Genomic DNA, 27,697 nt, shown 5'->3' with positions numbered 1-27,697 from the left:
CTCTAAACCCAGAAGTACAGGCTACAGTCATCACCGCAGGCGTAGGGGTAACTGGGGGTTTCTTAAGGGAAATGAGCTCAGAGATCCGGCTCTCAGGGAACACTGGAGATGTTGGATGTAATCGATCGAGGTTGTAGCTGATCACAGCGGCTTAAAGTGAGCTGCTTGAGATCAGGAAGGTGTTATTTAGGAGGATTTCGCTTATCCTTTTGAATGGGCGTTTCTTTAACGTAGAGGGGAAGGGGGTTTGGTCTATATGCCTGCTGTAGACTGTGTTATTATTGACATGACCAGCTATTCTACTGCAGTAGTAACGCTGCACTTGTAGTTGCCCTGTAAGTATGTAATACATGACGTTTCTGCTTTGTGTCCGTATTATTTTAGCGTGGTTTAAACCGGATTAGTGTGAACTCGGGGACCGATTTTAGCAGCTTTGACACTAGCAGGCAACAACCTGGCACTCTGAAAAAAAAAAATATGCCGTCTTCGGAGGAAGGTTTATCCGGAGGTGACGTGGTTACTGTTAAACACGAGCTGAAAAACGGTAAGTCGTGTTTGTGAGACGTCTGATGTTTATGTTCTCACTTTTCCGTGCTAGTTAGTTTTAGCAACATTGTGAGCTAACGGCTTAACCGCCATCTGACCTGTCACAAGTGCACGCGCATGCATGCTGTTAATAACGTTGTAATACACACTCACGCTACAATCCGGCTTTTTTTTTTTTTAGTTTACGTTCATGTTCAATGATAATTTTGTGTCTATCGATATATTCGGGCCTATGAAAGAAGTGTGAATAAAGTAAACCCGCTGTAGATGTGACAGTTTGTGGTGTTATATAGCCGTATGTACGCTGAGCTGTGAGGAAACGAGCAGCTGTAGGTAGCTAAGCTAACTGGTCCTCTGTAGCTAATATAGCTAATGTAGGTCACCATGTCAACCTCTCAGTTCAGTCATAAAGAACAAACGATTAAAATAACTGAAGACTGAAATTCTCCTTTATTCCAACTATTGCTGTCAAAACGCTGTTAAAAATGATTGTGATTCTTCATTAAAATAAGTCATAAAAAACCTACAGGGGTGCTGTGTATATAGTGTAGTGTATATATTCTCAAATTATATTTATACCTAAACAACGTTTTCTTAACTAGTACATATATATATATATATATATATATATATATATATATATATATATATATATATATATATATATATATATTTGTAATGAAATGTATTCATACTTATAGATTGTAAGTTATTGACATCTTAATTGAAAGCACTGAGCTTCTGACTGTAATGTTTAACAAGCTTGGAGAGTTTGCTGAGGGATGTGGGACATGTCTCCATCCTGAACATTTTAATCTACTTTATACTCAGGGATTTGTTCTGGTATTTACATCTGCAATTCAGACAGGTTTTCAGAAGCATTCAAACTCAAGAAAAACAAATCATTTCCATGTCGATTTGGATGCATGTCGTCACAAAACCGATCCTTAACCAGGTTCCACGGTGACAAAGCCTAAATGAGCCTCTGTTATGTTTTACAGCATCTATCAGGAGTCTATAAAAAAAAGAATACAAAACAAAACAAGCAAAAAACCTTAAATGTGCTAATATGTCTCTTGGTTTTCAACTCTATTTCTAGTTCTAACTTCTCAGAAGTTTGGGTGCGGCATTTTCCAGCTTGCTCTTGTGGCTACTTTTGTACTTTTCTGAACAGCTTGCTTCTGGAGGTGTCATCTAATACTTGATTTTGAAAGCAATACTTTGTGAAGGTTGTGCACTTTGTTTTTCATTGCGAACTTGGTGCCTTTCGGGCAATTTGACCGCAAATGTGCTGAATTTATCTTTGAAGGTATTTGTTTTTATAGCACTAGTTTTAAACAGAGATAAGTTTTTGAGGTGACAATTTTGCTGCCTGTTTCCGAACTTGTTTCATTGTGTGTTGTTTGTTTGGTTTATACACTGTTTAGATTTGATCCAGAAAACTGTGATTAGACAAACGGCCTTCAAAAGTAATGATATTTCGGATCACCACAGTGCGGCTACATGTTACTCTTTCTATCATTCCTCTTGTCTGTATTTCCTAAATTTAATTCAGTTCACTTCACTATGTCAGTCAGTTTATTTTGCTTGTCTGTGACAGAGCAATACCAAAAGTAAATGTAAGCTGCTCACTATTAATCGTTTTTCTGACCTGTAGTATTAATTAATTTATTCATTAATTAAGCAATATGACTCTTGCTATTTTGTTGTTGTACTAAAATCAGCTCGATTGTCAAATCCTATTTCCACAAAGCTGCCACTTCTAGGCCCTTGAACAAGGCCTCTGACCCTCAATTGCTCAGTTGTATAAAATGATATAAAATGTAAGTTGCTCTGAATAAATGCATCTGCCAAATGGTGTAGATGTAAATCTATGAGTGCACTGGATGCTTCACTGTGTGTATCACTACTTTCATCTGTGCTGGCCAAAGTGACACTTTCTAGTTTAAAACAGTTACTACAGTAGTGTTAGTAACATCATCAGCAGACATGCGAAGCAATAACTGTTTTATAATGTTTGATTTTAAATATGAAAGCTCCAAAGTTGAAGATAAGAAAGGAAGAATGGACGCCAGTTTTACTAGTAACACCTTTAACAGAAACGTACAAATGAACATGAGAAAGATAGCTAACGTGTTATAAAGTGTTTTGTAGATCTATTTCTGCTAGCAGAGCAAAAATAAACAGAACATTTAACCATGCATCTGAAAAAGTAAAACTGGTGAGTGAAAGGCTGTTTGTGGCTTGATATCCAGAAATATCTGGCTAGATATCCAGAAATATAAGTTACATGAAATGAAACATAATTTTAAATTCATTCATTCATTCATTCATTCATTCATTTTCTACCGCTTATCCGAACTTCTCAGATGATGATGATAATTTTAAATTGATGCAAGAAAATCTCTTTTTAAATATGAAATGTTGTGTAAGAAAAATGAACAATATGACTGTTATATAACTTTTGAGTGCTAACCACATCACATCTCCCCCTGCCTTCAATTATTTTCATATAACGATCCACTCTCATTTATTATGTTGCTTGTTTTAAAAAAAATATAGAGATATTCCTGTCATGCTTACAGATAAAAAAAAAATCCAGGACTATTTAGTGTGTTGTTAAAGGTACATCCTGCTTTCCTGTTGTTAACTCAGTGACCCTGAGCATTATTAGAGAAAATTCACTAATGCACAGAGTGAAAGCCATGAGGCAATAAGTAGCTTATGTGGTTAAAACAGTATGCAGAATTCTAGCTCTGTGTGTGGCCTGTTTGCATGTGTGTGCGTGCGTGAGTGTGTATGTGTGTGTGCATGTGTGTTCGTGCGTGCGTGCGTGCGTGCGCGCACATGTGTGTGTGTGTGTGTGTGTGTGTGTGTGTGTGTGTGTGTGTGTGCATGTGTGAGACAGCAGGAATGTGTTTACCTCATTGGGCTCATCACAACCACCTAAAGCAATATGTAACCTCACTGTTTGCTTTAGATAGCAGACTAGTTTGCAGACCTGCTCTTCACAAATGCTGTAACACAGAAACAATGGTCTAAACAATGCTCCTGCTAACAGTGAAATGTGCACTGAATGTTTACACTGAATGTAACGTGCAAGGTGCAGTACAACAGTACAGCAGCCTCACTTATTCCACAGCAATTCTACTGATACTTCTCAATTTCTTCTCCAGATCAGCGACATCATGACATTAACACATCAGTCATTTTTTTTTTTTTAGAAATAAACTTTATTGTTACATGCTAATGAGATACATCACTGATTTTTGCCTGTGTGACATAGATGCTTTTTGTGTGTTTTGTCTGTTTATACAACACTGCTGAGATCTGTTTGGTACAAAGGGGTTGATTCATTTTCTATAACAGAATGGCTTTGAAAGTTTTGTCAGCTGTCATTCAAATGTTTATATCAACAGACTTGTTCTAATGCTTTATTGTTCCTATAGTAATGCCCCTGGTTACTTCTATTACATGGAGGATAAATGACAATCACATGCTAATGGTGAAAACAAATTTAAAACTAGTGTTTTACTAGTGAAATCATGAAGCTTTCTGTGACAAGACCTTTTTTATATTTAATAAAGGTGTCAGAGTTTTGTAAAATTCAGTAAGTTTTCCATCACGGGAGATTCTTCTGGACTTTTTCACTCTTGAGTATATAGGCTGCATTTATTTCTCTGATTAACTGTAAAATAGAGTAAAAAAAAACAGGCTGATAAGAAAAGGGCTGTTTATATCTACAATAACGTCAGCACTATTAAGCGTAACTTTCAATCCCACTGTATTGTAATGTAACTGTTAGCAAATTGCGGTGGTATAATTAGACAAACTGGAGAGCGTTCATTTTAATTGACAACACGAGCGGCAGCAACCGCTCGCAACCAGACGCGGGCGTGTCATAACGAGACAAAGATAAAGTTGAACTTATGCAAATATGGAGCGACTCGGTGCAGCGACTACCAGCAGGTGTGTGAGAGAGAAGAGAGGATGTGATCAGTGTCAAAGAGCACACACTGCGTCTATTATCTTGTATGATAAGATGCAGATATCTATATGCTGAATGTTAAAAATAAACCCTAAATCTCCCTCCAGAACGTTTCATTTAAGCCACAAGAAAATTTGCAATGCTAGTTGCACCACACGCTTCTGATTTTTATCACTATGGCAACAAGTAGTAGGAACACCTAATGCCCACTTCAGAGTATAACGATTTGAGACTGTATGTGAACACAGTTTGGAAGGTGCTGTTATAGGGAAATTATCCACTAAATTCACTTCAGCCACTGTTCAATGTACTTAACGTGAAACTGGGTTAAAATCCTTCAGTATAATAATAAATAATTAATAATAATAAAGAATAATAATGCATTTTATTTCATGGCGCCTTTCAGAACACCCAAGGTCACCTTACAAGCAATATACAGGTCACTGCATAAAACAAAACACATAAACAAACAGCATATACATATAAAGTGCATTTAAGTCTTAATAAAACATGTTATAAGAAAGCCTGTATAAAAAGATAAGTCTTAAGACGCGTTTTAAAAGTCAAAGAGCTCTCGCTATTGCGAACATTTTATACGCTATTGTGTATATTTTAAGTCTGTTCTGTATGTGTGCACTGGTGTAAGAGGAGTAAACGTGTCCGGACATGTTGTTCTAGTCAAAGGATCAGCTTCAGGGTGGACTGCATCACACCACCTCACCATGGATTATTTTCCTATAACAGTATCATTCGTTACTATTTAATCTCAGAATTCATCTTTTATTTTCTACAAGTATCTGAGCTCATTATTTTGCTCTTTTATCCTGCTCTGTGTATTGCTGAGCTTGTACAAACATCGCCAGATGAAAGCTCAGTGTTATCAAATTGTAAGATCATGTCGAATCAAGCTTTTGTTTGTTCCTCCCTCTAGCAAACCTGACGGGTCACGTGGAGCGTGTAGGCATTGAGAATTTTGAGCTTCTGAAGGTTCTAGGTACAGGAGGTGAGTCCTAGCTAACCTGCTTCTACTTCTACGCTTCTGTTTTTTTCTGTCGTCCACTTCAGTCCTCTCAGACCTCTCTCTTTATGAACAGCGTATGGAAAAGTGTTCTTGGTGCGCAAAGTGAGCGGACATGACTCGGGCAAGCTGTACGCCATGAAGGTGCTGAAAAAAGCCACCATCGTACAGAAGGCGAAGACAGCAGAGCACACACGTACAGAGAGGCAGGTCCTGGAGCATATCAGACAGTCACCGTTTCTCGTTACCCTGCACTATGCCTTCCAGACCGACACCAAGCTTCACCTCATTTTAGGTATGCATCTTTTCTTTTACCCAATCTGTACTCGTTCTCCGTGCATACTTCATAAGAGTCAGCAAATGCAGATGTCTGAGAACTAAAGTATATTTTGTCTTATTTGTTTAGCCTATATTTATTTCCAATGATGTTGTGAACCGTGCTAGAGAGATCATTTCTCAGGAGTTTACAGCAGAGCTAACTTAGTCAAGATTGATACCTGGCTCTGATTGCAGACTATGTGAATGGGGGAGAGCTCTTCACACACTTGGTGCAAAGGGTCCATTTCAAAGAACAAGAGGTAGCTTTGTACAGCGGAGAGATCGTCCTGGCACTGGAACACCTGCATCAGGTAAGGAACACGGCATGTTGATGTTTTGGATATGATTCATTTGGATCAATCAAGTTTTCACTCAGATCGATGTCAAAATGCAACAAAAGAGTTTTGTTAGATGTCGTCTTTAAATGGGAATCTTGTAAAGATATCTTGTAAGGGTTTCACTTCACTTCGGACCGTCTTCTTTCCCCAGTCATTACACATCACATCTGCTCCATTTTCTGCTGTTTCAGAGAATCCAGGGCAGCCAATTAAATGGACACAAATATAGCCCAAATGTTCTCAAAGGCATTGTTTACAGAAAGCGGAAAAGGCTATTTTCACTCCATGTTGATTCCCCGGCAGCTGCAATTTCTGATGGAGAAAAAAATATGGCCCAGGACACTTTCAGGCCCGAGCCTACAAAACAACATCCTCAGTATCACAACACACGTACTGACAGCTCGTCACCCAAGTGAACATTAAAAAGCTTAGCTCTCATTTATGAAAGCAGGATCTCATGAGATCAAAACAAAATAAAACTTGCTAATTATTTTCAGCTGTGTCTTTCTGTTCACAAAAGTCAGCATGTCTGTTTTTTTTTTTTGTTTTGTTGTTTTTTTAAGCTGGGGATCGTCTACAGAGACTTAAAACTGGAGAATATTCTTCTGGACTCAATCGGTCACATCGTCCTGACAGACTTTGGACTTAGCAAAGAATTTGATGAGGTGAGGCCAATAATATAGTAGACATTTCAGTCTAGTCACGAAGCAGACTTGGCTGTAGATTGTGGGTTGAAAACAGTTCCAGATAGTTCGGCTCCAGGGCAGAAGAAAACATCGGTGAGTCTGATTTAAGTATTCCCAAGAGTGTGAGCATTAGATATTAAAATGTTAGATTTATGTTGATAGCAGCATATAAAGCACAGGAAATCCTCCATTCTGTGTGCTAAAACAGTCAAGTATGAGCCAGATGTCTTAACAGAGACTTACAAGAGGACAGCATTTTTCTCTGCTAATAAATCATTACTTTCCAGAGACCACCCAGCTTTGTAAATGCAGGCTCTATGGATGCTTTGCTCTTGTCAAATCTGACCTTTAGTTGACCTATAGGTGACGCACACATACAATATACGGCCCTTGGCTTCAGTGTGATTTATCTTTTTTAAGTATATACATATTAAAGTCCTGTGAAGTGCCTTGAACACACATGGTTAGTTGATAGAATTTCGACTGAAACAGGAAGCCAAGGCTGGATATGACAGTTGGCTCCTCCTCCTCTTAAAATAGCCAATAGCGTTGAGCTTACTTCACAGGGCTAAGCCATACTTGACAGTTAGTATCATGGACACAAGCCCGAGCAATAACGATGCATTTGGAATACAGTTGGAAATCTGCGTAAAATTACAATTCAAACGATCATAAAAAGGATTTCAATTACATTTATTATTATATATTATATTATTAAAATGAAAACGATCAAAATTAAATTACAGTCGGAAAACTGACTAAAACACATGCATTCGTACAGCCAAAGACGACCCATGTTGTTAATCAGATTTCTCTCGCTCAACAACAGCAACTTCAGCAGGGGGATTTTATTTATAACGTTGGAGGCGGGACACTTCAGATTCTAAAGAGCATTTGATTGGACAGAAAATCTAATGAGAAGCTGAAGTGCAGAATGATGTCATCAAAAGGTCCTTATTGGTGGTAGAGAGAGAGACTGTACATTTTGATTGCACGTATCTTCAAAATGTGATTTCTTTCATTGTTTTGAAGCACACTAGCTTTTAGATAACGTTAAGACTGACACGTTCATTTAAAATGTACATTTTGATTTTATGAGGACTGTAGATTTTTGTGCCAGCTGCACTGTAGATTAACTGAAAGGCAAATTCATAATAAAACTCTTTCCATTTCTTATTCCTGCTCCACGTGCCTTGTAGGTAGAGAGGGCTTACTCTGTGTGTGGCACAATTGAATACATGGCCCCTGAGATTGTAGAAGGTGGAGAATCAGGACATGACAAGGTAATGTTCATTGAGCTTCTCCTTACTTTATTTCATCCATTAATGCATTTCTGCTTGTCTGGTAATAGTAACAGTGTATGACTTAGTTACGCTTGTGTAATAAATACATACATCTTCATTGCAGGCAGTGGACTGGTGGAGTCTGGGGGTGCTGATGTACGAGCTTCTGACTGGTGGCTCTCCTTTCACCGTAGATGGTGATGAGAACTCCCACTCAGATATAGCTAAGTAAATACACGTTACATTATACTTTTTATATAGGTCATTAACGTCACTGCTGTTCTATTACATATAAATGCTTAGAGCTAATCAGAGCATCGATGCATCCTTAGTTCTGTGACTAATAGAGAGTTTGTCTCTTGATATGTAGATAAATAGGAAGCCTGAGTTTGATAATGTGGTTTGATCATTTCCTTACGCTCTAACTAAATTTGTAGGGGAAGTTTTTTTTTGTGTGTACACGCTACAGCTTTGTATATAGATAGGATTTCTGTAACAGTTTGATGAGGACTTATAGTGTAACTTTTCACACATGGTTTAGGATCCTTTGGCTCTGATATTCTGCAGAATTTGTTTCTTATTGTTTGAGTGTTTATTGTATGAGATATCTCAACCGACGATACAGTGAATAAAGAGAAAAAAAGCTCTACTCTATAATCCCAGATATATAGTGTAGAGCTTAACCTGAGAGTACAAACATTTCTAAACTTTGTAACACTCATAACTAAAAGAGAGTATATCTCCTTTCATCTGTTTTTTTCCCCTTTCCATCTAACATCACAGGAGAATTCTGAAGAAGGATCCTCCATACCCCAAGGACATGGGGCCCCTGGCCAAAGACATCATTCAACGACTCCTCATTAAGGATCCAAAGAAAAGGCTAGGTTCTGGGCCCTCCGGGGCACAGAATGTAAAGAGCCACCCATTTTACCAGGCAGGACAAACAGTTCTACTAGAAATATCAATTTAGAAATTCTTGACTCAAGGTAATGCATCATCACAGCTCTCTCCGAGGTACAAGTACACGGTAACTGAACAGAAATACTGTTTCTCATTCAGAAAATGAACTGGGAGGATCTGGCTGCTAAGAAGGTCCCAGCACCCTTCAAGCCGGTCATCCGGGACGAACTAGACGTGAGTAACTTTGCGGAAGAATTCACGGAGATGGATCCTACTTACTCCCCTGCTGCACTGCCTCAGAACTGTGACCGCATTTTCCAGGTGAGGGTCAGAAAGACTCAGAAACTTGTCCGGAACACAGAAATGTATAGTTTCTACAGTTGAAAGTAAATATATGCTTTCTGTGCTTTATGTTTATATTCATAATTAGGTTTCAATTCAGAATACTAAACACATTTATAGACACAAACCTGAACTGATTTTTTTTTTCTCAACAAGAAAGGACATAAGGTTAGTTTCTGCCATGGTGAAGTTGACCCTCTACTTGCCTTTGGGTGAAAGTAAAGAGTGATATTTGACATTCTGTAATGATTGTGTAAATAATGTAAGCCTGGCTGACTGTGTTGGTATTGAAACGAGCAGAAGGGCTGTTTAGAGACATGTAATTATGCTGATGTGGAGATGGATTTAAGTATCAGATGTGAATGACTATTTTTGATGCGACTTGAACCATAATGTTGCCTATAACATGATGCCAGCTGATGTCGGCGCCATTGAATGAAATCGTATCTATGATTGCCTTCTGGATGCTCCACTCTGCAGGATCAATAGCTCCATTAACGACACTGTCATGCGATGAAAGGTTGGCGTCTGCTAGAATAACCATGCCTGCCTCAATTACTCCTTCAACCTTTGATTACTAACTTCAGCTTGGCTTTTTTTTTTAAAAAAAACGCTCCTCTTTCATGTACTGTGGAATTCTGGTCCTTCGTAATTTGCTGGCGTTGCTACGATTGCGTCTGCAGCGATAACTTTAAACTTGTGTGTCTCGTCCCAGCCCTCAGCCTGCTTTCCCCCCCACCCCACAACCCCCACCCTGCCTCTCAAACCCTTCACAAAACCAAATTAAGTTGCATTAGAGGGCCGTGATGCGATTTCAAAAGCAGAGCAATCAACCAGCTCGGCTTGGCAATTAAGAGCATTTCGTCTATTCATCCCTCCATCCTTCCGTCCATCCATCCACTCCTCCACCCAATGTCGCACCCACAGCTGCATGCTCAGTTTCTGAGGGGGCCACTGCTGACTGCTGAGTCTTTTATGCAGGCTAAACACCATACATGATGCACTTACCGCAGATGGACAACAAATGTGACTTTCTAACTCAAGCTACTCAACACTGGGGAAGAGAAAAGCAAGAGGACTGTTTTTTTCCCAGGGACATGTTTTTCAAAGCTTGTACTGTAGTTATTTGGCATCTGGATTGACTGTGATATCTTACAGTCCTGACAGGTAACTTTAAAAAAAGAAAAAAGGGTCGGTTTTGCCGTATGTTGTCCCTTGTATCACAAAGTTGTTTCTCTGTTTGTTTGTATGTTTCCGTGCTGTAATAATAGTGTGTATACGGTTGTTGACAAGTTAAACACTCGTAGAAAAACTTTAATGGCCTCTAGGTATTTGCAGACATGGTAATTATGGTTCTAGAAATGCTTCTTGGAATGCTATAGATGCCTCAGTCTTATTTGAGATGTTTGCTCACTCTTGGCTTTGTGTGTGTGTAAATGTGTGCTGCCCGTGCAGGGATACTCCTTCATAGCTCCCTCGATCCTGTTCAAGAGGAATGTGGTGATGGATGATCCAGTTCAGATGTGTGGTGAAGTGGAGAGGCCTGGACCTGCTGCAGTTGCTCGCAGTGCCATGATGAAGGTAATAGAGCACCGGCTCTTTTTGTTGGTGTCGTATTATGGGCTATGAAATATTAAGAGTTTGGAAATATCATGTGCCATGTGTGAATAGGTCTATTATATTCTGAATCGTGAATCATACAGGATTCGCGTTTCTATATGAACTACGAGATGGACCTGAAGGAGACAGCACTAGGAGAGGGAAGCTTCTCTATCTGCAGGCAGTGCACACACAAGAAGAGTGGGCAGAAATATGCAGTAAAGATTGTCAGTAAAAGGTATTTACAGACAGAGTTTATGACATTCACAGTGTAATAGATCATAGGTTGTGTCCCAATCAGCTCTCTAGCTCCCTAGATTCCTGCACTTGTAAAGAACCTGGCTCACTATACACTGGGGCATCGATGATACATTTTCTATCGAAATATTTGAGCTTTATATGTCATAAATTTGTAAGTGTAATCACACACATTTCTCTGATGATATTGCAAGCATGATCGTGTGCTAGCTGGTGGATTTATTATAATCATTAAAACACTTAAAAGTGATTAGACTAAATAAAGTTCAAATTTGCTAAGTAATCAGAGCTACAACAATCATAACAAGCCAAATATGTCAAAAAGATTCCTCTATTATTTCTTTTCAAGCTGAGAAGGATCACTTTAACACTCCCTGGTATTTGTGGGGCATTGTGGGGGTTTGTTTTTTCCTGAAGCGAACATTCCAGTGCACTGGAAGAATTTTGTAATTAAGTCAGCTCCTGACGCTACTTCCTGATGTAGTGTCCTGACTACTGAACTAGGGATCTGAATGTGATACGTAGTTACCACCACAATTCTCAGAGCATATCTCGAATTTTTTTATTCATTACAATTTACATAGCATTTCTTACTATACAAAACTTACTATACTTCTTGCATTACATAATGATGGTTATAAATATTCTCATTCTTTCTGTTATTGTAAGACATTAAAAAAACGCAGCTGGTCATGTTACAAAGAAAAAAACAAGCACCACAGTCGATAGCTGTTACTATAGAAACGATAGCACACAAGATCGAGCACGTAAATATAAGGCTGTGCGTCGCAGCTGCACTTGTGTCAGAGTCATGCTGTTAGAGCAAATGAAAGCACACATTCAGACCAATCAGGTTTGAGATTTTAACAGAATTGTGGATTAAATATGGTTCAGCGATGTATCATGAATTATGTAATAATAACTACTTAATTATTTATTTTATTGAATAAGAATGGATTTTGAGTTTACAGTATATATTTTGCTTAGTTTTTAAGTATCGTAGGATTTATCAAAGTCAAAGAGAGACACCATATGTCCCAACCATATGTATTAGTAATAAAAAAGTAATAAATAAGCATTTGTGCTGAATGTGTCTTTTCTCTCTTTGCAAAGAATGGAGGCACAGACACAGAAAGAGATAGCTGCTCTCAAGCTGTGTGATGGACACCCCAACATCGTCAAGCTTCATGAGATTTACCATGATCAGGTAGGCTATTGTGTGTGTGTGTGTGTGTGTGTGTGTGTGTGTGTGTGTGTGTGTGTGTGTGTGTGTGTGTGTGTGTGTGTGTGTGTGAGGCTGAAATGGAGCTGCTCTAGGCATGCTTCAGCCTTATTCAATCAGGGGAAGTGGAGCACAGCAAATGTATTTGAATTCCCATTGCCCTACATTCAATGCAAAACCTCCTGGCTATGTTAATTTCTTATTTCTATTTCTTCTGACTTTTTAAAATGTTTTACATTCTTTATACCTACTATTTTTACTTATTAATGGTTTATATAATTTTTTGAGTTTGAGGGTTTTGAGGCTGAATAATCTTGAAGAGTATTAAGTATACCTATTTAAGCGGCTTGCTCTATTGTTTTTTTTTTTTTATAAAAACAAAAAAAACTGGTTCTGGTGTATACATACTTTAATTTGTAATGACTAGCTCATGTTTATCTGTGTAAGACTTATTCCTTTTGTGTTTATCCATCGCGGTTCTCGAGATGAAAAACAATCTCTGGTGCTGATCTACCCTGCCTGTGTGCCTTTTTTGCCTGGACTAAAAGAACATTTGCCTGCTGCTTTTCATCTCCTCTCAAACTCTCGCATCTGTGTGCAGCTGCATACGTATCTGGTTCTAGAGCTGCTGCGTGGTGGAGAGCTCCTGGAGCGGATCCGGAGGAAGCAGCACTTCAGTGAGACAGAAGCAAGCCGCATCATGCGGAGGCTGGTGTCTGCTGTGAGCCACATGCACGACGTAGGTGTGGTACATCGAGACCTTAAACCGGAGGTACAGCTGACCTTTTACTGTCATGCCACTTAACACAAAGCTTCACCAGTTGCCCTAGGCACGTCTTTTGGGATTGAGAGAACGTGTTTGACAACTTCCAACATAATGGGCTTGCTTTAGAAGAGAGTATAGATCTACTAGCATTAGGCTCTCTTTCAGACTTTATTGGCCCATTGTATCTTAAAGCTTTTGCTAAATGCTTCTGTGGAACTGCTGAAAGCAGGGTGTGTATCAAAAGGGTGAGGTATACAAAGCAGAGCCCGTTGCTCTCCACTATATCCCGTGTAGTTAGACTAGTTTAAACATAACACTGTCATCTTCATGTTCAAATCAATTTATTGTGCACAGAAAAACTCTCCTTTATGAGCATTGTTAAAGAAAGTGGTACTGCATTTTAATGTTTGTTATTTCTTCTCAGAATCTGATATTTACTGACGAAAGTGAGAAGTCCGAAATAAAAATAATCGACTTTGGCTTTGCTCGGCTCAAGCCTCCCGACAACCAGCTTCTGAAGACGCCCTGCTTCACCCTACAGTACGCCGCCCCTGAGATCCTCAAATACGACGGTTATGATGAGTCATGTGACCTCTGGAGTCTGGGGGTCATACTGGTAAGAGCATGCCACTGGGTTTGCAATGGAAATAGCACTGCATTTGAGATTTGTATCCAATTTTTGTTTCCAAAAAGACCTTTGTCCAGAAATGTAAAAACATAAATGATTATGCCTCAAAAACAAACTTGCTTATTGATTTAACTTACTTATCGATTTGTTTATGAAGTTTTAAAAGATTAATTGTTCATTTTTTATGAATATTTCGGTGCCATGATGAGCACATACAGTACAGAAAGAAACATTCAGACACTGTCATTCTGATTAAAACCTATACATTCATACAGGCATTTTGTAAGAAATAACACGACAGACAGTGCTGTTGTACGGGACTAATGAAAAAAAAAGAAACAGAAAGCGTATCCGAGAGCGCTTACGACCGACGCTCCTTCCATAAAGCTCAAATAAATCTCTCCTAACAAAAAGGTTCACCCCATCAACTATTACTAAAGAATAGCACCACATTTTTACATCTCTTCATTATTAGTCTGTTAGATTATTGCAGAGTCTGGCATACACGAAGGGTTAGTATTAATATATACTGTATTCTATATTGTTGTACATTAACATGAGCCAAGAATCAGATACCTGTGTTGTGATATAAAAAAAATGCATTTAAAGATTTGAGCATTCAATTCGTCTGTGGTGTAAAAGCATATAAAAACACATTTAATAATTATAATCATTATTGGCCTTTAAACCACGTAAAAAAATATAAGTTTAGGCCAGAATCTTACAACTATTTAGCCAGCTGCTTATATAGTTTATAATATATTGGCATATCAGACTCACTATTGAAATAACATCCAAGAATATTCTGGATATTAATTGGAGTCATAGAGCTTTTGAATTTAATTTCTGAAATTTGAACTGAGCGAACACCAAGCTAACGTTGCTTTTTTTTTTTTTTAGCTTTTTAGGTTGTGATTTATCCGCAAATACATTGGTTATGCTTCACAGACACAGCTTCGTGCATCAACATTTATTAGTTATTTCAGTGAGTGAGATGTTTGTCTAAGAAGGAAGTATCGGTTGGCCAATGTTTCCTTCCGTCATCTCATATTTTCTGCACAAATTTGTAGAAAAACTTCTGGTTTGTTATACTTCCTGGTTCACTGCTGTCTGTCTGTTTTTGAGGTTTGGTTTTTATTCACAATCTTTGATCTGGCTGTATTTTAGTTTACACGTCATTTTGTGTAAATAACTTTAAACGTGTGTGTCATATTGTAGTGACTGATGGTTGGTGGACTTTTGGTATTAGCTCTATGTAAAATACTTCATGTTATCATCAGAAAAGCAGAACCCAAAGGCATGAAAAAGCAGAAGGTAGGATTTTCCGCTTGGAGAAAACAGATACTGAAAATGGCCTCAGATTTGATGGGAATCCATGCATTGAGATATTAGGCTAACTCAACTGCCTTTCAACAAGCATAGTTTAGAGAGGCTGCTAGAAGTGAGATGGAGACTTCTCTCTCTCTTGTAATCTCTCCCTCTCTCTCTCAGTCTCTCTCACTTTCTCTCTTTCTCTCTTTCTCTTTGTCGTAATCTCTCTTGCTTTCTCTCTCTCTTTCTCTCTCGTAATCGCTCTCTCTCTCTCAGTCTCCCTCTCTCTCTCTCATTCTCTCTCTCTCTCTTTCACTCTCTCTCTCTTTCACTCTCTCTCAGTCTCTCTCCCACTCTCTCTCACTCTCTCTCTCTCTCTTTCTCTCTTTCTCTCTCTCTTGTAATCTCTTGCTTTATCTCCCCCCCTCTCTCTCTCGTTTCCCCCCTCTCTCTCAGTCTCTCTCTCCCTCTCTCCCTCTCTCTTTCTCTCTTTCTCTCTCTCTCTACTCCTCTCATCACATGCTTCGTTACTCTCTGCCTCTTTTCGCTCTCCTCTCCTCCTCTCCCTCCCATTCTCTCTCTCTCTCTCTCTCTCTCTCTCTCTCTCTCTCTCTCTCTCTCTCTCTCTCTCTCTCTCTCTCTCTCTCTCTCTCTCGTTTCTCTGTGTGCATGTTTGTGTGATTGTTAGCCCTTCCTCTAACCACCTGACGGGGTGAGCAGAGTTGTGCAGTGGGTAGCACTTGATGACATGCTCTCAGACAGGCTGTAAGAGGCCCTGCAGCGCTGAGTGTTCGAGAGAGATAAAGTGCACACACAGTTGTGTATCTGAGACTTGTTCTCTTTGAGCAAAAGCATGACAAAAGAAGGCTAAAATAAATAGGAACCGAAACCTTTTTTAAAAGCTGCTGTATATACGATCTTGGAAGAACATTTTGTATTGCATTCTCCATCGTGTGGATGAATCTCATGGCTACAAATGCCAAGTAATGCATGCTCACCGAGGCTGTATTCCAAACAACATATGGCACTCCATGTAGTAGGCCTAAATAGTGAGGACAACAAAATCTGTCCCGACATCCCACAATCTGCTCGGAGAAGTAAGGGTTGCTCTGCATATGGTAGTTACAGTTAGGCCGCTGACTGTAACTAGCTGTTTAAGATACGGCTCAGAAAACAAAACACATGTAATCAGGGGATATATAAACGAGGGATTTGGTAGCCTAGTGGTTAAGGTGCTGGGCTACCAATCGGACGGTTGTGAGTTTGATTCCCACGTCCACCTGAGCAAGACTCTTAACCCGCAGTTATGTGAAATGAGATGAAAATGTAAGTCTCTCTGGATAAGGGCGTCTGCTGGTAGCTGAAATGTAAACATTTTACTGAGTCATTCACTCTCTCCCACTAATACTCTTTCTTCTGATTGGCAGCTGGTTTTCGTCCCTCAATACGTATCGTGTATCATCTGTTTTTTTGTGTGCCTAAATATAGTATATGATGTGTACAAATTGCCTAATACTTCCAACTTGACACCTCTGACTGTTTTCCTCTGCATTGTACATTCAATAATGCTGGCTTGTAAAAGGTTACAACACTTTTTTTATCTGAATCATATTCATTTTCCTTGAACTCTGTTTCTGCATTCTGATTATTTCCCTCTGATGTATTAGCATCTCAAAAGTTAGCTTTTTCATTTAGATCCAAATCTAGATCTGTAACGGTGTTGGAACGGTAGACTTTTCTGATTCCCTTGCTCCGTGTTGCATTGTGTTGCAGTACACCATGCTCTCTGGCCAGGTGCCCTTTCAGTGTCAGGAGAAGAACCTAACACACACGAGTGCAGAGGAGATTATGAAGAAGATCAAACATGGAGATTTCTCTTTCCAGGGTGAGGCTTGGAGAAACGTGTCCCAGCAGGCCAAGGATCTCATTCAGGGTGAGACTGAAGCTCTGCTGAAGAGCACACTAACAGCGATGAATAAAGATGATGTATGTTTCTAATAAGTAAATGGTATGTGCATGTGTGTTTGTGCTTTTGTGGCATCTGAACAGAGCTCCTGACAGTAGACCCAAACAAGAGAATAAAGATGTGTGAGCTACGCTATAACACATGGCTGCAGGATGACAGTCAGCTCTCATCCAACCCCCTCATGACTCCTGACATTCTGGGCCTGTCTGCCGCCTCCGTAAACACCTGCGTTAAAGCCACCTTCAATGTGAGTGAAACAGATGGAGGGAAGGAGGGTTATGATTAGGGAGAACAAAGCATAGAGAAGCTGAAAGTTTAGATGTCCAGCAATGAAGTTTGATTATTTTTTGAAAAAATTATCTTTACTTTTAAGCAAATAATTCCCAGTGCTATTCTATTTCACATCTCATTATTGTCTGGCTGACGCAGTCAAGGCCGTTTCAAGCAACCCTGTAATTATGCTTAGTACCGACGGTGTAATCACAAGGTTCGTGGCGAAAACTTTGCGGCCATTTGAACAAAGTTTTATTTAATATTCGTGCACATTCACAGATATAGCACACAGCCGCTTTCTTAAGTAGAGAAAGTCACCGGAAGGCAATAATGTTTTAAATAAATTTCGATTTATACAAATGAGTTTTTAATTCATCTATCGGTTTAAGTGTCGGCCATGAATATGCATAGCATTCATCACCACCGACTTCCTTTTTATTATCTGATCACTATTTACCTTATAATTTGTTGTCATGGACGATTGTACTTAGTGAACCGTATGTCGATTTAAAGTGTTTTAAAAGTGTGTAATACTATATGAAATTGAATTGCACTAAACAAGTACGACAGCAAGTACAGTATGACAGCACATGGCTTTGAGTGGATGCACCGACTTGCAGGCATGAAACTAAACAAAATGGTAGCACAATGTCAACAATCCACACATTATTGCAATAGAAAATAAGCAACAAAACAAATTCCTGTTTCTGTAACAGTCGAAAAAACATCTTTTATGAGATTAGATGTTTAGTTTGTAGTATGTTTAGTGTACTAGTTTTCCCCATGTTTGTATAAAATGTACACTGTACACTGTATGTTGTCTCGTAGGCCTTCAACAAGTGTAAGCGGGAGGGTTTTCGACTGCAGACGGTGGATAAGGCTCCTCTAGCCAAGCGCAGGAAAATGAAAAAGACCAGCACAAGCACTGAGACACGCAGCAGCTCCAGTGAGAGCACACACTCGTCCTCGTCTTCCTCCCAGTCTCAGGAGAAGACTCCTCTTCAGTTGTCTGTCATCACGCCCCTCACACTGGGCACTGGTGACGATGAGCACTCCCAGAGTGAGCCACAGCCTGCTTTCAGCTTCTCAGAGTGAGCTGTTTCGTCCTCTCTCTCTCTCTCTCTCTCTCTCTCTCTCTCTCTCTCTCTCTCTCTCTCTCTCTTTCTCTCTCTGTTCCTCTACATTAGTCGGGTCTCCCTTTAGCACAGACGCAGAGCATGCAAGCAGGAGCAACGGAGCCGAAATTGCCCGTGCCCTTCACTAGCAATAGATGTGTGGAACAGGGTAGAAAAATACGGGGGTGTTTGAGGAAAAATGCCTGATCCCTTTATCATCCAATGATTTCTGGACTGCACCAGACTTTACCGCACTCCTGATCCAAGTGTCCAGGCATCTGCATCTGCTGTGTGTCACATACACAAACAAGCTGAGTGTCACATGACATCCTGCGCTAACTGGATCGAACGCTTCAGTAACTGTGTGCTCTCACTGCGTCAGGCCAAACCAAAATGGAAAAAATGGATATAATATTCTTTATTAGAAGAAGTTTATATATGTTTATATAATGTTTTTGTTTATATGATAAATTATTCGTCTTGCCCTATGGTCAAGTGGGTTCTCTTTGGCGGATGGCCTCGTAAATTGAGTTCGTCTGCAGGCTTCTTCTGAACTGAGACTCATGGTGAAGTAGCAGAGATTTGTTTGTTATATGAGATTTGTCTGAATACACTCAAGAGTGTTCTATGTTTATTATTTTATGCAGAAAATGGGTTATATTGGGAGTAAAAATGGTCTATTTTATATGTGAACGTAAAAGTCAAATATATATATTAAGAAATCCTAAGACACAGTTCTAGGAAAAAGCGGTCAATATAGTGATGGATTTATTCTGAGAGAGTTGTATTTTAGTGATAGATTTTATTCTGAGAGTGTTTAACTGATAGCCAGGATTTATTTTTCATTTATATAAAAAGTTAGATGCTCCACATATTTAACTAAAGAACACAAAGGTGGTGCTGTATGTCTAAATATGTTGTTCATGTCCTAATAACTACATAAATTATCTGGTTAGCAGAGTAGGTTTCTATGTAGTAAGCAGAACAAAAGGTAGCAGCAGAGAGTGGAGGTGTCAAGGTTAGGTGCAGTTAGTTGTCTCATAATATTTTGTCTTTGTATGGATAGTTAAACGTTTTCTGTACTTTCTGTGCTAGACGCTCAGTGGTAAATTGACCGAGTACGGCGTCTGCTATTGTAATAGGGTTCATTGTTGAAGGCACATCTGCATGCCATGAGCTTAAAAGTACTGTCCTTGTTAAATCCTTGATATAATAGCATTCTCTGCTCTATTATTGGAAGCACTACAAAGGCTTTCATCCGATAAGGCACTAGACTCAACGTTGCAGTTGACCTGCTATGCAAAAATAGCCTACGCATTTATTTCTTTAGCATGACTTGTGTGTATTGCCCTTGTCTGATAGGGACCATTATGCATTATAAACAAGTGAGCAAAAAAAAAGAACATCATGCCTCATAAGACCTCTTTAAGGCCAGCTAGGCTGTGTAGGAGCTTCAGTAGGAGCTCACATATCCTTTACCTCTTTACCTTTACATTGAAGTGGTGACATTCACAAGCTGAAACTCTGAGGGCTTGTACAGAGTGAACGGTAAACACACACACACACATACAAACATGCATGCAGATACACTGGTGCTCCTGCTTCTGCCCACGTGACAGAGCAACAGATGAGCAATAAGAGCATCCTGAGCTCAGCTCACTTTCCAGTATCAAAGGCCTGCACGTGGCTTTTTCCATCTCCACCTTGTGCCAAACCCCTGCAGCTTCCTCATTCCTGCTCTGCTCTTTTTTTGTATTGGTATATTAATAGAACAGGAAAGAGAGTGTGTGTGTCCTACATTGAACTCCACTCAGGGGTGCGGGGAGGTGGGGAGTGGATTGGGGTGAAGGCCTTATTAGTTGATTTACATTGGTGCTGTTTTTCCTCTGAGAGATTAAGCAGCCCGGCTCTGAGTCCTAGTCCAAGGGCAGTTAGACAGGTGCATGGGAACACACAGAGGGAAAACGGGGTCAGCGCTTTACAGCATTCGGAAGAGGCTGAGAATTTGGCTTTGATGAATATGCGGCAGAGCTATTCAGACTCCGAGGCAAGACCTATGCTTCTGATTTTGGCAGATAGGTCAGCACTCTGTTCTATCGTTTCATTGATCTCTAAAGCACTTGTATTTTGCGTCAGCAGCAGATTCTCTGAGTTCTAAAGAGCTCTCTGGTCTGCCTGGCTGTGTGAGGGTTTTATGTATATTCTAGAGAGTATCTTTTACCATTTTCTGAGGTAGAGAGAACACATATCGTAACAGCATGCTCTTGAAAAGAGCCTATTCCTTTGATCTGAGCACTCCTTCATCACAAGTTATTGTTGGCCTACTTTAATGCTCTCAGGAGCTGGTTAATTGTGCGGCCCTTTTTTCCTGCCATTGTAGCAGAGGGTCCAGTGTGAGTACATATTTCTCTCTGCTTCCAGCGGTCAGTCTGTCGGCTCACTCTTTCATCTGCTCGTGGAGGTGGAGCAGTTCTCCATGAGGATTTGAGCTTCGACATATCCCTCATGAACGCTATCTCGCACAACGTAGGCTATGAAAGCTGATTTTGTAAGGAAGGTGGCTAAAAACCACCCGCTTTGTGTTTCTGATATTTAATAATCGGCAGCTTGTTATGTATTGTTGTGTTAGGTGGAAGAATGTTGTTGAGGTTTACAAAGAAGTGGTCGTTTTGTACGAGTGGTCATTTTCAGAACTGGCTATAGGGAGCAGGTACTTTAACTCTCATTGTCCTTAACGGGACGTTTCACTCTGAACCTGGGAGATCTTGCAGTATCTTTATTTTTTCCAGTTGAGCATCATTTTATAAGCAAGAAATTTGACATGTGAAAAATAAAATGACAAGGAGGAGCTTTCAACATTAACATTAGCAACATTACCAACACCAGCACACTGTGTTATGGATGGCAGGCAGTCTCTGACTCCTGGAGTTCAACTCTCTAGAATTGGAAAATGCTGTTGCTTTATACAGGTGACTAAAAATATTCATAGACTTTCATGCTATGTCTTTAATCCAATGATTTGGTTTGTTTCATTGCCAAAGCTTTAAACTGTAGCATTAAATTTCTTTGTAACTCAAAACCATTGTTTACCATCAGCAAAATGAGTTAGTTAGTAGAATTGTCCAGCATGCTGGCTGGGAGATGATGTCTCAGCATATCAACTGGCACAAAACTTTCATATTGTTTAGATCACTGTGACGTCCATTCAGGTTCAAAACCAAAGGGGTACTTCATACATCCTCACAGTCTACTAAACATTTTATATCTATAACTATATCTATCTATGTCTCCCTATAGATAGATAGACAGACAGACAGACAGACCAGATGCATTCTTGGCCAGTCATATCTAATTTGTGCAGCCGTAAGACATTTCTTTTTGTTATATATTTTTCAATGCTAGACCATATTTAATATTAGAAAAAAGCATCAATAAGATATTGGAAAAGAGAGAACATTCATTCATAGGTAACTGATGTTGTTTAACATCCAATTGTGCAATCAAGGACTGCCACCGAGGGGCAGTATCTACATACATTTCAGTCTAAAGCATCTTTTGAGATATTTCAACTTAGACCTACTTGTCCTATCTGCTCACATTGCTTACAGAGCAGCATCAGTGGTTCCATCATTCTGCACAGAACAAAAAAAAGAGAATCTCTGTACTGGAACATTGAATTGGATTAATGTAATATTAATAAAAAAAATGAATTATAGTTATCTAGCTGGGCTGGATATATATTAATAATATTATTCTCTTAACTTATTAAATTGGGTTGTTGGATTGTTAGATGATTGATTTCAAAAGAAACAAGCAAAATTTTTATTATATTTATGGACTTATATGGTGTATATATTTTGAAAAGCCAAGCCATATTCCTTTAGGTGTCCGATAGTTTCCTCTATAAAAAAATGTTTTCTGAATATTAGGTCATAAAATGAACTTTAACAATTAAGGATTAGATATGAATTCAATATTTTGTGTTTTAGGAAACTAGGGTTACAAATCTGATTGTTTTGCATGACTGTTCAAGATTCTGAGTTGAATCAACTCCAGTTCTCCAAAGCGAGAATGCACTCTTGTTAGTTCTCTAGTCTTATCGCTAGTGTGGTTTAAGCTATATGTCTATGTTTGAAAAAGAGTACTTAAGGGCTCTTGTTAAAGTTTCTAATGAATGTTGTGAATATAAAATATCAATTGAAATAAAATATCTCTACATTTACAAGGGTTTACTCTGCTTATTCCTTCATTCTATATTCACTTTAAACAGCCTTTTAACAACCTGTGTAATTTGTTCTTAATCTTTGCCTTAAACTAACAATCTGTTACTCCTGGAAAATAATTCTGTGTTTTGCAGAGGTTAACATGTTTTGTTCTACACTCTTTGGATACTGCACTTATTTATGAGAAGCACTCAAAACATGAACTGGCTGAATGAATCAGTTGGAAAAGTGGGATAAAGAATTTTCTCGAGCTTTTAATCTTCCCACCTTGATCATGTGTAAATGTAGTAACTGTGATGATTTTCAGTCATTGTACCATCTCTAAGATATTCAGTAAAGCAAAAAAAAAATGGACCTAGAAAGAACATAAATCATTTTAAATATATACAGTTTATTTGCTTAGTTTTAGAAAGTACTCTGTTGGATGCAGAGACTACATAGCAAACATGGTCAGGGATAAGGCGGGAAACTGTGGAATTTTGCACTCGGCCACATTTCCTATTGTGCCCCAGATTTGACCGACTGCCCCATCGTACGATGATGGGGCTTTTTCTATTCTTTTCTCTCTTAGTGCATGTTCCCAAAGCGCTCAGCATTCCAGCAGCCCACCATAGGAGCTGCTTTAGTGAGGGCCGCTGGCTCCTGGGTGGCCTCTTGTGCAGGGGCTGCAAAGGGGAGGAGACGATGTCTTATTAATTGACTGGGTGTCTTGGGCAAAGTGGAGGAATTTGGCTGAGAAGAGAGAGAGACACACACAGAGGGGAGGACCAGACATTGTCTGAGCTGCCTCCAGCTCTACTGTATACCTCCTCATTTTCTCAGCCTGCATCATCATAAATGCCAGAAAAAGACATTTCCTGCTTGTAATTTGTGTCCAAATGAGCGAGGCTGGACTCAACTCCAAATGCAAAGGAAAGCCACAAACGCTCCAAAGAATGGATGCTCTCAAAGCTGTGAGGGTGACCCGGGTTGCAGCGGAGGGCGTTTCTCTGGAGCAGGTTGTGGGAATGGCCGACGTGGTCCTGGGAGCTGTGGAGGCACTGAATGGCTTGATGTGGCTGAGTGTGTCAGGGGGATGTGATTGAGTGGGATGTTCTCAGGCTAGGGCAAAAGCAGGGCAGACAAGGGAGGGGAGGGAGTGTGTAAGTGTTGAAGCTTCCCATGTGGTCCACACTGACACCCCCACCACTACCACCACCAAACCGATGCACCCCCAGCATCCACCATAATCCTGTTACATGTGTCCCCATTAGCAGTAGTGGGACAGCTTTTGTGTCACAAGGTTTTAGCTAGTTGCCAGCCATAGACCCACCATTTTTGGACTCCTTCCCACACCCCATCTGTACCATGGCAAAAAACACACGCACCAAATCAGTGTAAACCCTGGAGGGATCAGAAGTCAACAAGAGTGATCATAAATCATCACAGTCCTTTTGTCACACAAATTATTTTGCACACCAAAATCACAAATATCATGATTGAATGATAAACACCATCGCCCTTTAATCAGGTTCCGTACACTCCAATCTGTAAATCAGTCCTGAATCATATTACTGCATGGGTTAGCGGTTCTTCTGCTCTCCCCATCTCATTCTTAGCATCAATTAATTATCAGCCCTTTCATGACTTGATTTGGACTGATGTGTGTGAAAAAGTCAGTAAAGTCAATAAATAAACAAAGCAATTATTTCATCGAAAAAAATGGACTGAACCGAGCTTCATCCTCCTTACAATATTTTTGACAATTCTTGTTCGGATGCATTATAGCAGATAAAAAAAATATGATTCAGGAATCTGTTTCTCTGCCTTCCGATCCATCATGCAGCCGATGAAGAGCTGGATCGTAGGAACTGACCTCAAAATAGTCTCCTCCACCCACTTGTTTCCTGTTCTTTGTGGGACAGCACAAAGCCTGCTCTACTGCACACACATGCACACACACACACACACACACACACACAGAGTGAGGCAGCACTGGGAATACGTTACAGTATTGAAAACGACATAACAGTCATCAAGATGGCTGAAAAATTCCTCCTTTTTTCATCTTTCTCAATTTTTTTTCTAATATGAGAATAGAGGAATAATAAGAGAATAATTTTACCTTTGGAACCAGTGTTTTCTAAATACGCTATTAAACATTTGATTACTGCCTTGTTTGAGAAGTTTGTTTGTCCATGACTCTTCTTACTGTATGTATCTCCTCATTATGTTCAGGGCAACATTTATATGCTTTTCACTGCACCTCATCTCATAAGTCTCTTTGATTATACTGGGTGTGTGGAAGGGAATAGTGCTGCAATAAATCAGATTCCCTGATGTCTTTGGTGTAGCTTATATTTAAACTGTCATTCTTTATGTACTTAATACCGAAATGGATTAAGTAGATTGATTATAAACAAACAAACAAACAAAAAACCTCACAAAAATCATATATGAGAATCATGTCTGAATCGTGTTGCTTGTCCTCAGGGATGTTAACATCAGACAGTTTTGACTCTAAAACACATGACTGTTCCCCATGAAAAAAAACTACTTCTTTTATTCAGATTATTTATTTTTATACACCAAATGAGGTACTTTCTGTGTACTGAGGTTAAGAGTAGGTTGAGGTTTAGGTGTATGCATAGCGTTAATGATCTGCGTTAATATTTATGTCAATGAAAGGTCCTGACAAGGATAGTAAGCCAGTGGGTTGTGTTTGTGTGTGCATGTGTGTGTGTGCATGTGCGTGTGTGTGTGTGTGCATGTGTGTGTGCATGCTTGCCCTCTGTCGATCTGAAGTACTGGTTACCATGACAATAGTGCTTAGAGAGGGTTTGGCGAACAATCACCTGTGGATCTCTTTGCCCTGGCTTCGGCGGTCTGTTCATTTTTCGCTTTGGGAGCAGATGGCCTTCCTGAAGAGTTGATAAGTATTGCAGCTGAGACATCTCATCCATGAGATACTACATCTAACTGTTCCATGCTGTAGAATTGCACACAAGGCATTAAATGTCCACAGACATCATAGCCAACATAGAAGTACGGTGCTTACTTGAAGAACAACAAAAAGATAGCTGAGCATCCTGAGCTGGGATGTTCTGTTAGAAAAGACAACCCTACAACGTATACAAGGGAAAAGACAACCCTACAACGTATACAAGGCTATATATTAATAAATTACACTGCCTGGGAATATAGCTATGCATTTCTATTCATTGCTTTGTGGTTCACTTGAATGAGTGGACCAGAGTCATCATCAGAACAAGCTCTGGCCCCTGATAGCTGGGTTGAGGCTTACTGAGCTCATTTGAAATGCTAATGGCCAAGAGACAGCTGCCATCCCATGCTTAACACAGTGTCACCCAGTCTAGAAGAGAGAGAGAGAGAGAGAGAGAGAGAGAGAGAGAGAGAGAGAGAGAGAGAGAGAGAGAGAGAGAGAGAGAGAGAGAGAGAGAGAGAGAGGAAACCAAGATTGGCAATAATTAGGTTGGCTTATTATTCTTTGGGTCTTGCTCACACTCGATCCTTGAGAAGAGTAATTTGTCTTACAATTTAGAGAAAGGGAAAGAAGGAAAAGTATATTATGAAAGAAGGACACGTAACAGGACTGAACATAAGACAAGGCCTGCACTCTGTTTATTAATGTTTACCTTTAAATTCACAGCTAGAGTTTAAAAAAAACAATCAGGTTTTGCTGAAGGTAACTTATCAGCAGAAACAACAGTAACAATAGCAAATTTAGAGAGCTCTTAATTTAGCACTCATTCACTTGGGCTGCCTTATAGGCTGTGAGTGGCTCCCAGAGTGATTGCATGAGTTCTTGTGCCAAAATGAACACTTGTAAATATTGTAGGGGAATAAAACACATATAAATATATATAGTCGTGAGAACAAATGTGTTAAACATTTAAAGGTCTTTTGTCTAAGCCTCTGAGAAAAAAAATCAGGTTTTAAAATAATTTTCTATGGATTACGTTTATACTTAAATAGATCACACAGTTATCGTATAAAATGACTCCACCTGGTGAACTTCCATAAAGGACGACTGGACAAAAAAACACAACTAAATATAATTAATGTTGTACATTACAGAAGGTTGGAGAGGGGAAAGTGAAAAAATAACAATAAAGGTGCTGGATAAGATGGAAAAAAGACTCTCGAAAAGAGATAAAGCACTGACTGAATTGAAATGAGCATGCAGAGTTCTTTGTAATGAATTTAATAGAAAAAATTTGTCATTATTCGCAGAAAAGTGAAAGCACATTGACATAAGTGAAAGCACAGTGACTTCACCAGGACAAATTTTTTTTTTTTACGTTGCTGTAATTTTGTTTCAGTAAATGAAAAACAAATCAAAATTAAAATTTCCAAAGACAACGTCATAACTAATCGAGTGCACTAGTTTTATTAGCTAAGGTTTAAATATAAGAAATGCAGAAAATCTATCCAGAATTGTTAGTGGGTGAGGTCAAAAGTCTCTCAGTGAATAGAATTTAGATGAAGTGCAGTGAGGCGTTCTTCTCATTTTAAGGGAACCAATTTAATATTGTATGCTACAAAATCAGAATGTTATTATAATGTCTAAGATTAGATTCATGATTATTTAAAAAAAAATTATTTGTTGCTTTTTACTGCAATTTTCTAATTGATGTCACACACACACACACACACACACACACACACACACACACACACACACACACACACACACACACACACACACACACACACACACACACACACACACACACACAATGAATGCGAAAAAGATTAAAAACTCTTTTTTTCTGTGTTGTAAAAAATTGTTTTTCCCCTGTATGTGTAAATATATTTAATTTTGAATATATTATTCAAAATGTTGTTCAAAATGGATATTCATGATTTTATGATTTTGTTTTGTTTACAATATAAACGAATTTGCACAATGTGTGC

The 27,697-nt window shown here is 39.2% G+C and overlaps 1 protein-coding gene across 2 annotated transcripts; it reads left to right on the top strand.

Moving 5' to 3' along the window:
• The first annotated feature begins 20 nt into the window (after positions 1-20).
• Positions 21-27,505, top strand: rps6ka5 (ribosomal protein S6 kinase, polypeptide 5). 2 transcript variants are annotated; one of them, XM_027172352.2, is made up of 18 exons: positions 21-156; positions 385-544; positions 5,466-5,537; positions 5,629-5,847; positions 6,066-6,181; positions 6,772-6,873; positions 8,094-8,177; positions 8,302-8,405; positions 8,961-9,111; positions 9,237-9,398; positions 10,875-11,000; positions 11,123-11,256; positions 12,390-12,483; positions 13,100-13,270; positions 13,689-13,880; positions 16,977-17,136; positions 17,253-17,416; positions 18,271-27,505. In XM_027172352.2, the coding sequence occupies exons 2-18, from the start codon at positions 478-480 to the stop codon at positions 18,535-18,537; spliced, it is 2,385 nt and encodes a 794-aa protein (XP_027028153.1). In that variant the 5' UTR covers positions 21-156; positions 385-477; the 3' UTR covers positions 18,538-27,505. The 2 variants fall into 2 exon arrangements, with proteins under 2 accessions (XP_027028153.1, XP_027028154.1); XM_027172353.2 differs by lacking the exon at positions 21-156 and having other exon boundaries at positions 181-544.
• The last annotated feature ends 192 nt before the right edge of the window (positions 27,506-27,697 follow it).

The sequence above is a fragment of the Tachysurus fulvidraco genome, chromosome 12 (assembly GCF_022655615.1).
Source record: "Tachysurus fulvidraco isolate hzauxx_2018 chromosome 12, HZAU_PFXX_2.0, whole genome shotgun sequence".
In the NCBI taxonomy this organism is placed as follows: domain Eukaryota; kingdom Metazoa; phylum Chordata; class Actinopteri; order Siluriformes; family Bagridae; genus Tachysurus; species Tachysurus fulvidraco.
Note: the sequence above shows the minus strand (reverse complement) of the source record. Positions and strands in the feature narration are given on the sequence as shown.

What these genes read in the sequence shown, in the direction of transcription:
- rps6ka5 (XM_027172352.2), top strand. Translation starts at nt 478, where the DNA reads ATGCCGTCTTCGGAGGAAGGTTTATCCGGAGGTGACGTGGTTACTGTT. An exon ending in CAAGCTTCACCTCATTTTAG is followed by an intron (nt 5,848 to 6,065) that starts GTATGCATCTTT and finishes CTCTGATTGCAG; the next exon opens with ACTATGTGAATGGGGGAGAG. An exon ending in ACTGTGACCGCATTTTCCAG is followed by an intron (nt 9,399 to 10,874) that starts GTGAGGGTCAGA and finishes CTGCCCGTGCAG; the next exon opens with GGATACTCCTTCATAGCTCC.